This window comes from Delphinapterus leucas, chromosome 2, assembly GCF_059928025.1.
Source record: "Delphinapterus leucas isolate spDelLeu-1000000601 "Yukka" chromosome 2, BTC_Dleu_Yukka2, whole genome shotgun sequence".
NCBI classification, from domain to species: domain Eukaryota; kingdom Metazoa; phylum Chordata; class Mammalia; order Artiodactyla; family Monodontidae; genus Delphinapterus; species Delphinapterus leucas.
In genome coordinates, this window is record NC_143130.1 from 53953331 (window position 1) to 53966888 (window position 13558).

The 13558-nt window shown below is 39.2% G+C and overlaps 1 protein-coding gene across 3 annotated transcripts in view; it reads right to left on the bottom strand.

Moving 5' to 3' along the window:
* ADAMTS17 (ADAM metallopeptidase with thrombospondin type 1 motif 17) overlaps positions 1-13558 on the bottom strand; it is a 359591-nt gene that overhangs the window by 88927 nt on the left and 257106 nt on the right. For 2 of the 3 annotated variants that reach the window (XM_022598898.3, XM_089906891.1), the window contains one exon: positions 1896-1976. The exons of the other annotated variant lie outside the window; for it this stretch is intronic. In XM_022598898.3, the coding sequence (XP_022454606.1) occupies positions 1896-1976 (81 nt within the window). The remainder of the gene's footprint in view (positions 1-1895; positions 1977-13558) is intronic. 3 annotated transcript variants of the gene reach the window in all.

Genomic DNA, 13558 nt, shown 5'->3' on the forward strand with positions numbered 1-13558 from the left:
GGCAGCATGGGTTGAAGGTAGGTGGGGTGAATTCTTTAGGAACTGCTCCCGCAATGTGAGAGTAATTCAAAGTTACACAGGGTTGACTTCCAAAGCACCCAGCCCCGAGTGGAAACAAGGCTTGTTGAGCTAACTTTAGAAACGTAACAAGCATGGACCACCTTCGGATTTCCCTTGTGCACACACCAGACCCTGCGATTTCCAGATAAGAGGACAGAGGCTGGCTCCAACCTCCCAGGGAGGTCCAGTGCTTCTGGGGAGCTGAGAATTCATCCTGAGACATTCAACCAATCTCTTCGGGATGGACATCTGCTTCTCTGAAATCCACACACCAAAGCAGTAGCAATGGGCAGGTTTAACATATGTTCTCCAGTGAAAAATCGTCCCCACTCCATCTCTGGCCGTGACTGACACCTCAGAGCAATTCTGGGAGGCTCCATGAGTTGCAGCAGACCCAGCTGCAGTGAGGAGCTTGGACAAGCTGCTGAACTCCTAGAGCCTCATTTTCGTCCTCTGTGAAATAGGCACGTCAATTCTCTGCAGTACATTGTGGGGTTAGGGGTCAGGTCTGCAAAGCAGAGCAGGGCTCAATGACTGGGAGTCACAACGTCGATGTCACTGTTATTATTGGAATGTGTGGCCCCCAGGCTTCAGGAGCGGAGAGGGACCACCGTGAGAGCTGGCTCCCCGGGCACCATCCACTAGTTGTTATTTGTTGGCCCTAAGATGGGTTCCAGTGAAAAGTCATTTTTACTACAGGAATTAGGTGTTGAGTGATCTAAGAGATTCTGACATCCCTCTGTCATTCTTGTATCACGCAGAAACATAGAAGTAAAAATAATGTTCCCATTTTCACCAGATACCTTGGGCTGGAGGAACAGTGCTGGGAAGTCTCGGAGGGCAGGACTGGAAGCTGAGGAACTCATTTGCAGGGCACCTACTGGTGCTTTATGGAAGGGCCAGTAAGCCGACCTTGGAATTGCCCCAGCACCTGAGATGCTGGGATCATGATTTTTGAATATGATAAGGGTCAAAGGTGATGTCAGACTCCCACAGAGGCCCAGTGCTTCTGGGGAGCAGGAATGTCATCTCCAGGTCTGGGAGGGCCAGTGTACCAGTTGGAAAGGCTAACTTTGGGGGTGACACTGGGTGATGGGGCTCTGAAGCAAATGCTGGTAAACTTGACCAAATTTCCTGAGGTGGGCAGAAAGGAGGGGGACTCTTTGAGAATTTAGTAAAAAGGCCATCACTTTGAAGAAGGTGCCGAGAGCAGCACAAGGCCCAATTTCGGAAAGCATTTACGAGCATTGTTCTAGTTGTAGAACAACAGCTGGGACAGTTTCAGAGAACAGTGCCAGGCGGGACTGGGCCAGCGTCCATGCCGGGGAGGTGGAGCAAACCACAGACAGGGCTGATGAAAACTGACATGGATGTCAACCCGAAGGACAGCAAGGTCCTAGGCTGGCAGCAGGAACAGCAGCGGCCATTATGGACTCCAGGACACAGGTGGATGGGAGGCAGGTAAAAGAGTTGGGAGGAGGGGGCAGGGCTACCTGAGCTCTCCTGGGGTTACTTTGGGGGACTTAGGCTATCCCAATTCCTCACAACTTCTTTCACTCACTCTTCTGTCACCCGCTTTCCTGTCCGAAGCTGGTGGTTCCTACTCACCCCTTCCCCTCGCCCCTCATCTACCTTGGGGATGGCTGCACTTGAGCCAAATATGACAGCACTGTTTGGTCCATGCTGATTACTCATAGCATTACACCTAAAATATGGGTATAAAACCAATGGCTTGAGAGCACCGCTTCAGCATTTTGCTGAACCAAATTAGCAGCCTGATTGTCCGAATCAATGCTCAGAACATAAACTATGAGTCAAACCATTTTTTGTTTTACCCAGAAAACTGTGGGCAGGTTTATCTTCCACCACGCGAATCCTTCGAGCTCCAGCTGGAATGATAGCAGCTTCAATATAACCTGTAGTGACAGATAACACACAGGTGAGCCGACCAGACCTCTACCCTCCATCAGAGGCTCCGCAGCACCCCCCCACCAAAACCCACACTGCTGCACCCCCATGGTAATTTCAGAGCCCGCAGGCTTGCAGAGCTCTGAGAAATCAAGACAGTCAAGAAGTGTGCTAGGGCCAGAATCTCCTGGCTGCCCAAATTCCAGAGAGCACCACTTGCATGTATTATGAGTTGAACTGTGTCCTCCCACCCCCAAATCCATATGATGAAGTCCTAAACCCCAGGACCTCAGAATGTGACCTTACTTGGAAATTGGGCTGCTACAGATGTAATTAGTTAAGATGAGGTAATACTGGCGTAGGGTGGGCCCCTAATCCAATATGACTGGTATACTTATAAAAAGAGGAAATCTGGACCCAGACATGTGCACACGGAGAACGCCATGTAAACATGAAGCAGAGATCGAGATGATGCATCTTACAAGCCAGAGACTGCCAGAAAACCACCAGAAGCTAGAAGAGAGGCACGGGACAGATTCTTCCTCACCTTCACGAGGCGCCAACCCTGCTGACAACTTGATCTAGACTACTAGCCCCCAAAACTGTGAGACAATAGGTGTCTCCTGTTTATGCCACCCAGTTTGTGGTACTTGGTTACAGCAGCCCTAGCAAACTAAGAGCCTGGAGTTCTTTGTGAAGAGCACCTCCCCAGAGCACGGGTGTAGAGTGCCCCTGGCTGTGTCGTCTATTGGATTCCTTCACTCTTTGCTGTACTTTGAACTTTTTCCTGATTCCATGGGATGACACCAGAAGCTAGGCTACTTGCCCTATGACAAAACCACTGCCTCAATACTGGGTACCATTTCCTGCTTTCAGTGCCGTTTGGGTGTTTCTGCAACCGTCGCAGTATGTACTTTTGTCCATTTCCTTGAGTATTTCCAAGTATAATGGGGTCCCTCAGAGGCCAGGGCCTTCTGCCCATGCTCTGACCCCACATGTGCCCAGAATGGCAGGTGGTTAGCAAAGATTCAGGAGGAAATGATTGAGGCTGCCAGGGAGGAGGTCAGGGGCTGGCTGATGCCTGGTTAACTGGGCAACTGTGTCAATTAACGAGCCCAACACAATGGTGAGATTCTGAAATGCAGGCTGGTAATCATTTTGTTTTGGCTTACATTTGGGTTTTAGACAAAGGTAATGTGCATTTGCTTCAGTGATTTAGATGATGATACCAAATCAGATGATAAATCCTACCCTTGTGGTTCCCAAACGTGATCATCAACATCAGCAGGGGAGTTTTAAAAATGAGAGATTTCTGGGCCCAGGTATGTAGAGATTATGGAAATATCTATTTTGAGGAGTTTATTTCCTCATTTTCTCATAGTAAAAATGGCTTTATTTTCATTATAAATATAGTACATGATAATCCAAACCACAAAAGGGGAAAAACTAAAACCAACCTATACAACATAGCACCAAGAAAATTACCCATATTTTTGATGACCAGCCTTTTCAGCATCCCTTAATGCATATAAACATACACACATCATTTTATGCCAATAGGGTATTATATATGGTTTTAAAAGATCAGGGGTAACTTTAAAATAATTAAAGAGTTTTGCTAGGCAATGTGTGCCCAAGGTGTAAAATTCAAAAGTTATAAAAGGATATAGTAGAAAGTAGATTGATCTGATAAGATACATCCTGTAGCTGGCTGTCTTTCTAACACTCTTATCGTTTACAATAATTTGTTATTTTTTGGCTAGGTTTCTATGTAACTAACTGAAATGTGCCCATATGACAGTTTTGTTTCTTCCTTTCTGATCTTTATGCTTTGGATTTCTTCTCCTTTCACCATTCTGGTTGGAACTTACAAAACCACGTCGTATGCCACATGAGATAGTGGCATCCTTGTCTTATTCATGATGTTGGAGAAACGCCTCCAGAGTTTTCCCACTGAAAATGATGTCAGCAGTGAGAATGTGATAGGTATCATTTATCAGGTTAGGGAAGTTTTCTTTTACCCTAGTATGTTAAGAGCTTTTGTTATGAAGAGGTATTGAAGTTAATCAAGTGCGTTTTTGCATCTACTGAGATCATCATATTGTTTTTCTCCCAAACAATACAAAGACTTCAGAGCAGTTTAACTGTAATCACACTTGTCATGGCTAACATGGTGTGTGGGTCGGTATCTCAGTCTTGTTTTTCCTTCACCAATACATTTTAGTTCATTGTTATTTCTTTTTTATTCTGATGTTTTCCTGTAAACCTTTAATTATATTTATATTTCTATTATGTGACTTAGCTGTAAGTAAAATATTTTAATCTCTGGATATTAAAAGATGAGGAAATCAGCATAAGTATACCACCCTCCACTCTCTTACACCCCTCTTCAACTTTTACTGAATCATTCCTACATTGTATTAGTTTATGACATTTATCTTTTGGTCTCTAAGATAATTCCTGCAGTTGTTTTAGTTTTAGTTCTAAAAATTAATGTTTACTATGTGTCTTTTTTCCAGCTTTTCCGATAAATTCCTGCTTTCCTCAAGTTTGTTCTCTTTGAGATGGGCTCAAAGAAAATTACAGTTTCTGAATTGTAATATATTGAAAAAAAAATACTGTTCATTATCCTGATACTTGAATACCAGTTTGGCTGGTATAAGATCCTTGAGTCACACTTTCTTTCTCTGAGGCTATTATTTGAATTGTTCCATTGAATGCTAGTGTGGAAAAGTCTGAGTCCAATCTGATGTTTTCCCTTTATTAGCTTACCTAAAATTTGGATCAGGTACTCAAAAGATTCTTAACTCTAAAATCTAATAACTGTTAGGCTATTCATAGTTTTGTGTAACTTCTTCCTGGGACACAAAGCTATATTATTATTATTAGACTTAAATATATATATATATATACTTATCAATTTGTTTGGTGTTCTTTTTTCAGGGATACCAAATTATTTGTGTTTGACCCCCCTTTTTTTTCCATAGTGCTCATTTAATCTCTTATCCTTCTGATTCTTTGTTTCCATTTTGCTTTGCTCATTTTTCTCAGTCCTGTCCTCCATGCTTCTCATTGTGTTCTCAGAAGTGAGATTTCCTTTGCTTCCATGCAGACTTGGTTTCTGTGATGGACTCATTTTCTTCTTCTACACTTTTCCTCAGCTGAGTCACATTTCATCTCCCTTTGTTGCTTCACTGCTTATTCCTTGAGATCTCATATCTTATCAATGAGTTCTTCTTTTATTGAGGGTATTATTTAATCAGTTTTTGGAATTTATGGCAATAATGTTTGGTCAAAATTTTCATCTTCTCCTTGGTAACATTTTGCTGGTGAGTTTTTTTAAATCAGTCATTTGTTCTCCTTGTCCCTTTTATCCTTTTCCTATTGAAGTATACGTGTGTTGATCCTGTACTAATTTTCTTTCTAAATTTATTACTAATTTTTAAGTGACACAGGTTCTAATTGTACCAGCTTCCTCCATGTTTGTGTGGGAAGAACAGGACAATGTTGTGGGCTAACAGAACTTTCCCTTAGTTTACAGTAAAATTTGTTAGGACATGGGTTTGTGTGTATCAGTGAGTTAATTTTTATGTTTGTAAACACTTATGTATTTTAAATTTACAGAAATATACATGTGTATTTTCCCATTATCAAAATTTTAATAATACAGGTAAATCTCAAGTCCCCTTAATCCCACTCCCCTGCCCTGTGGGAACCGCCACTATTAGTTTGGTATATATTCATTCAGATATTTTACTATTTATCCAAATATCTACACAAATATAAATATGAAAATATCACATGGTATATTTTTTATTTGTCTATATTTTATATAACTGTTAGGAATAACATTTATGACTACTGTATTATACTACAATTTTTTTAAAAAGCATGATGTGTCTTGGAAAGCTCTCCATGTGAGTATGTATAGCTCTCCTTATTTTTCATTTAAATTGCTATGTAGTTTATGTAACTATGCCCCTACTGATTTAGGTTATTTCAAAATTGTCATTTAGAACATTTAGGTTGTTTCAAAATTGTCACTTTTGGAAACAATGCTGTATAATGTATGAATAGACACACAAAACCCCTCAATTAAATACCAGCAACCTATTCCAACAACATAAAAAAAGATTATACACCATGATTAAATATAATTTATCCCAGGAATTCAAGGTTGGTTTAACGTATAAAAAACAATCAGTGTAATTTATTCAAAAAAGGGCAAAACCCACCTGGTCATTTCAGTGGATGCAGAGAAAGCATTTGGCAAAATTTAATACTCTTCCATGATAAAAATACTCAACAAACTACGAATAAAAGGAAACTTCCTCAGTCTGATAAAGAGCATTTACAAAAACCCCACAGCTAATATCAAACTTAATGGTAAAATAATGCTTTCCCCCTAAGATCAGGAAGAAGCAAAGGATGTTCACTCTTGCTATCTCTACTCAACATTGTACTGGAAAGTTTTCTCTATGTCAATTAGGCAAGAAACAATTTTTTAAAAGGCATCCAAATTGGAAAGGAAGAAGTAAAATTATCTCGATCTGCAGATGTCAAGATCTTATATATAGAAAAATACTAGGGAAGCCACTAAAATCTGTTAGAACAGGTTCAGAAAGGTTGCAGGATATAAGATCAATATACAAAAATCAACTGCATTTCTATACATTAGGGGTAAACATTTCCAAATAAAATTAAGGAAACAATTAGACTTAAATAACATCAAAAAGAATAAAACGCTTAGGAATAAATTTAACAAAAGATGTGCAAGATTTCTACACCAAAGACTGCAAAAACACTGCTGAAAGATATTAAAGAAAATCTAAACAAATGGAACAACATTCCAGGTTCATGGATCAAAAGACTTAATATTGTTAAGATGGGAATACTTCAAAAGTGACTTACAGATTCAAAACAATCCTTACTAAAATTCCAGCTTGTTTTGCCCAAAATGACAAGATGATCCTCAAATTCATATTGAAATGCAAGGGACCCAGAATAGCCAAAACAATATTTAAAAAGAACAAAGTTGTAGAAGTGACAATTCTTGCTTTCAAAGTTTTCTAGCCAGCTCTAATCATCAAGACAATGTGGTACTAGGATAAGGACAGATATTTCTATCGATGAAATATAATTGAGAGTCTAGAAATAAGTCCCTTATTGATTTTTTAAAACAAAGATGTCAAGAATATTCAATGGAGAAAGAATATTTTCAACAGTGTTGGGATAACTGTATATCCACACACAAAGGAATGAAGGCAGACTCTTACCTCAAACCGTACCAAAAAACCCAATCTAAAATAGATCATGGACCTAAATCTAAGAGCGAAACTATAAAACTCTTAGAAGAAAACATAGGAGTAAATCTTTGTAACCTTAGATTAGGCAATGGTTTCTTAGATAGCAAAAGCACAAGCAACAGAAGGAAAAAAAATAAAGTGGATCATATCAAAATTTTAAACTTTGTGCTTCAAAGGACACCATCAAGAAAGTGAAAAGGCAAACTCATACACTGGGAGAAAATATTTGCAAATCATTTTGATGAAAGAACTGCGTCCAGAGTATATAAAGAAAACTTACAACTCAATAATAAAGTGACAATCCAATTTAAAAATGGGTAACGGATTTTAATAGACATTTCTCCAAAGAAGATATATGAATGGCCAGAAGCACATGAAAAGATGCTCAACATCATTAGCCATTAGGGAAATACAAATCAAAACCATAATGTGATACCACTTCACACCCATTAGGATGCCTATAACAAAAATGATAAACAATAAGAAGTGCTGGAGAGGATGTGGAGAATTTGGAACCCTCACTTATTGCTAGTAGGAATGTAAAATGGTGCAGGCATATTGGAGAAGAGTTTGGTAGTTCCTCAAAAATAGAATTACCATATGACCTACCAATTCCACTCCTATGTATACACCCAAGAAGAATGAAAAATATGTCCATGCAAAAACTTATACACAAATGTTTATGTCAGCATTATTCATTCTAACCAAAAAAGTAGAAACAACTCAAATATCCATCAACTATTGAATGTATTTTTAAAATATGATATAACCATACAATGGAATATTGTTCAGCAAAAAAATAAAAAAGGAATGAAACATTGCTAGATGTTTCAAGGAAGAACCTTGAAAATACTATGCTAAGTTACAAAAGCCAGTCACAAAGGACCACATATTATACGATGCGACTTATATGAAGTGTCCAGAATAGATAAATAGATGGACAGAGAAAGTAGTTGCCTAGGGCTGGGGTAGGAGGGAGATGGGGAATGACTGCTAATGGGTGTGGGGTTTCTTTCTGGGATGATTGTGGTCATGGCTGCAAAACTCTGTGCATGTACTAAATCCCCTTGAATTGCACACTTTAAATGGATGAATTTTATGATGTGTGAATCATATCTCTACAAAGGTACTAAAAATAATACTGCAATGAACAGCTCTTCACATGTCTTCTTGTGCATATAAACAATGTCATACCAGGCCAGCTGTGAGAACTGCTGGGTCAAACACACATGTAGTTTAAATGTTAAATGTACATCTAAATCGCCCTCCATTATGGCTTAACTAATATAGAAGTCAGCCAATACTACAGGAGAATACATGTTTATTCACAGGCTTCTTAATACTTGATATTATCAATCCTCTGGATATTTGCTAGTTCAAGATGTGAAAAATTGTTACGTCATAAATATAGTTTGTTTTTCCCTCATTATCAATGTGGCCGTGCATCTTAGCACATATTTATTGGTCGTTCGCATTCACTCTTCAGTTAACTGTCTTGCTCATAAGTGTTGCCCATTTTTCTACTGGCTTTTTGTTTTGATTTAATTGATAAGCAGGAGTCTTGGAAATATATGTTAATATCTATTAATATGTATTTAATACATTTTAGACTCAAACTCTTTACTCACTAGACTTGTCGCACACATTTTTTTCTGTCATTTGTCATTTGTTTATGGTGCCTTTTATTACAAGGTTTTAATATGATAGTCATAGTTTTAATATTTGAGATCTCCTTTTTGTTTTCTGATTGCTTCTTCTCATGACATTCTGTATTGGTTTTATGCATAAACTCACTTCTCAAATCTAAGAATAGTTAATAGAGATTTTGAACTTCTATTATTTGAGTTATCTTGCTTTTCCCATGGGTCATCTTTTCAGTTATCTTGGTCTTTCCCATTTGTGTTGCAGACTCTTTCAAGAAGGATGCCACAGATGGGTTGTCTCTATATATAGTAGCCCCTTTATCTGCAGTTTAGCTTTCTGTGGATTTAGTTACCTGTAGTTAACTACAGTCCAAAAATATTAAATGGAAGATTCCAGAAATAAACAATTCATAAGTTTAAAATTGCATGCCATTTTACTAATGTGATGAAATCTCACACAGTCCCACTCCGTCCTGCCCAGAACATGAATCATCCCTTTGTCAACCATATCCTGCCTGTTAGTCACTGTTAGTAGCCATCTCAGCTATCAGATTGACTGTTGTGGTATCACAGGGCTTGTGTTCAAGTGACCCTATTTTACTTAATAACAGCCCCAAAGCACCAGAGGAATGATGCTGGCAACTCGGATGTGCCAAAGAGAAGCTGTAAAGTGCTTCTTTAAGTGAAAAGGTGAAAGTTCTAGACTTAATAAAGAAAGGAAAAAAAAGTTATATGCTGAAGTTGCTAAGATCTATGGTAAGAACGAATCTCCCATTTATAAAATTGTGAAGAAGGAAAAAGAAACTTGTGCTAGTTTTGCTGTTGCACCTCAAACCGCACAAGTTATGGCCATGGTGCGTGATAAGTGCTTAGTTAAGATGGAAAAGGCATTAAATTTGTACCATAAGATATTTTGAGAGAGAGAAAGACCACATTTACATACATTTTATTACAGTATATTGTTATAATTGTTCTATTTTATTATTAGTTATTGTTAATCTCTTACTGTGCTTAATTTATAAATTAAACTTTATCACAGGTATGTATTTGTAGGAAAAAAGCATAGTATATATAGGGCTCCGTACTATCTATGCTTTCAGTCATCCACTGGGGATATTGGAAGTTATCCCCCAGGGATAAGGAGGGACTATTGTATATGGGCGGTGTTTGCTGATGGTCAGGAGTGGCTTTCAGTTAGGGGGCAGGGAGTGTTTTATGTGTTGGCAACCGAAATACCAGAATGCAGAAAAGTTTGCTATAGGTGATGTGTCATGATGCTGGCCACCAAATATTTCCAGGTCTCTCTCTGGAATCATGGTAGAAATGCATTTCCTTGCCCTCTTAAAATTGTGTGACCATGTAACTTACTTTGACCCTGAAAATGTGGGTGAAAGTGATGTGTACATAGAAGCTTTAAGAGCACCAGCACCTGATTTGCCGTGTTCCCTTTTTCCTGCCAAGGTGACTGTGGCAGTGTGTGGACAATAAAATCTCTGTCAGCCCAGGTCCACAAGTGGTTACGGTATGCAGAGCCTCCTGCCAACCCATGCTGGACGTGCAGCGTCAGCAAGAAATGAACTTTTGTGTTAAGCCACTGATTTTGGGGGTATTTACATTGTGTTTTGTTTGTTTGCTTGTTTACCACAGCAAAACCAAGTCTATTTATTCTGATTCAAACACATATGAACATCCACTTGAGGTGTCCTTGTTCTCCCTAGATCTTTTAAAAAGTTCCTGTTTCAGGGGGTGGGGGTGGGCAAAATGGGTGAAAGGAGTCAAAAGGTATAAACTTACAGTTATAAAATAAATAACTCATGGGATGTAATGTACATCATGGTAACTGTGGTTAATAATAGTGTTGCATATCTGAAAGTTGCTAAGAGAGTAAATCTTAAAAGTTCTCATGCCAAGCAAAGAATTCTGTAACTATGTATGGTGAAAGATGTTAACTAGACTTACTGGGGTGATTATTTCACAATACATACAAATATAAAATCATTATGTTGTACATATGAAGCCAATATAATGTTGTATGTCAACCATATCTCAATTAAAAATTAAATGGTCTTTGATAATGGAAAAAAAAAAAAGTTCCTGTTCATTCATTTTAAAGTGATCTTGAGAAGCCAAGGAGATAAACACCTGTGTTCAACCAGCCATTCTTCATGGAAAGTTTAGCGGGGTCCTTTAGTCTTGATAGCAAATGTTTTGGTGTTGTTACTACAGATCCAGTCTCGGACACTTACAAATAAATGTTCTACCTGAAGACTTCACAGGTGGCAACACAGTCCGGTTCGAGTTGTTTATTTCTTGTGCCCTGATCCATCCTGATTCCCAAGCAGGACGACTTCTTGAACCAGATGGGAGTGTGGTCCTCCAGGGGATCCCTTCCAACCACCTCTGACTTAGAGGAAGCAGCAGCACTAACGTGCCCACACAGTCCCTCCACTGTCCTTATAGCGTGAGGCAAGGTTTTTTGATTAAAAATAGTTTTTGCTCCAGGAATGCTTCTCTACTTAAAAAGGGTGGCCACAAAAAAACATCTTTGAGAATCACAGCACTGGATTTTGTACCATAAATTTCTCTTAGAGAAATCCATTTCTTCTGGGGGAGTTTGAAGAATTATTGGATTCCAGGCATACAGATTGTGAATTATCAAAAACGAAGACAAAATTGTCTGAGTTCAGTGGTGATTAAAACCTTTTTTGGTTTTAATCTCCACTTAAAGCACAAAACTGACCTGGGAACAGGATCTGCTTGGGGAGCTGAATTATTCTCTGAGAGCTACTGCTGTTACGAGGACTTTTCCTATTTTGTGACTAACAAACCCTGGTGTTAGCATCACCAGGCTGCAGAATCTAAGGCAACAGACATATTCGCCAGGGTCCAAATTAGTTAATTTTCCACATTCCACAGCAAGGGGCATCTGCAACTAGTGCACGCTCACCATGCCTATTTTTAAGCTTAAATTTGGCACAAGTAGCAACACTGAAAAGGTACCTGTTTCCTCTCCTTTCTCATATACCCTCTGGGGCAGAGGCAGATGAACAGTAAAGAGCTCAGGGTAGACACACAACTCAGGTGTGGCACATCCTCAGGTGAACCCTGAACAATGGGTCAGGTCATTGTTGTGCCTGGGCTCTGCTAACCTTTCTTTCTAAGATGAGCCTCTCTGCTCAAGATATGGAGGGAAGTAATGAAAGAGAATATCCCTGAAATGAAATGCGGGGCCTCTGTCCTCAAACCAAAGAAACCATCTGTCATTCACTGTCCTCTTTCTGATGGCCCCTACCCTACCCAGAGCTCAGAGCCCACCCTGAGGTTGTTGTGAAGAGTGACCAGCAAGGGAAAGAGCCCTATCACCAAGTCCCAAAGCACCATGTCATCCCTCATACCAGATGTCCCCCTATGCAGATGCCAGACATCACCATGTTGACTGGGCATGAAATATAATTAAAGGGGGGCTTTACTCTAAGAATTCACAAGATAGAGTCATACTTTAGGTAAGATAGCAAGACTGTCTTTGGAATGATTTTCCATTCTAGTCTCTGCCATCAAGCAGGAGAAATCCAGTTAGAGGGACACGATTTGGGGTCATGAGGAAGCCAAGGATAAAATTCAATACTGTTGCCATTATTCTAGGAGAACACGTAATTTTTGCCATAAGGACAAGTAGTCAGAAGGAACTTCAAAGTAATGTTGACCTTAAACCTGCCTCAAATGTTCTGAAAAATTAATATCATCAGGCTATATTTCCCTGCAAAATACTTTTTGTCTGAATTTCACAGGTAGATGATTTAGATCATATTTTTCCCTTGTTTCAGGTTCAGCAGCAATAACTTTCCTTGGAAGAAAACCATTGAGCTGGTAAGGTACCATGATGGAACACAGGTAACATCCTGGCTATGAGGACTGGGCCACTTTCAAAAGGTTGTATCAAACACATACAAAAAAAAAAATCAAAGTTCTTTTTTTTCTGGTAATAATCTTTAAAAATGCTTGTTGGAGGATTTGTATAAGTTTCTAGTTTTCTCTTTTTACGAAAGTTGTTTAGGAGAGTATTACTGTCTTTATGTTTATCCCTAAAGGTTGTTCTGGTTTCAGTGGAAAAGGATTTGGGAAGCCCAGGAGTCTAGACTAATATTCTGGTTCAGTTCTCAGAATGTGAGGTCAGCACAGGTGGGCCAAAGCAAGGCCATGGTTTTATCTCTAGCACGAAGACCAGGAGGGTCTTACCAAGTGCTCTCTGCCCTTTGGGAAGCCCAACCCTGTAATATGGAAACTTCCTTATGGAAGAAAGCATCATCTGTGGCTAAATTCTCTGGCATATCTTAGCATTTTCTGCCGAAGTGCCAGGTGGGGCTGAGGAGAATGAAGATGTATCCCTGGCACAGTAACATGTGTTTCTGTATGGCCCCTAATCCCATGACTCTTTATCTTTCACAGCCTTAAAATTGGTTTTATTCTATATTTTTTCTTTTTGGTAATCAGTCTTAAACATCAATTACACATGAGCAATAAATGGCCTCAGTGTTTATCCGTGGCTTCATGCATGACTCACTCCCACTGACTCTACTCAGCAAACATTCAGGCACGTAAGTGAGGTAAAAGCCCCACACCAGGCATGTCACCACTAGTTCT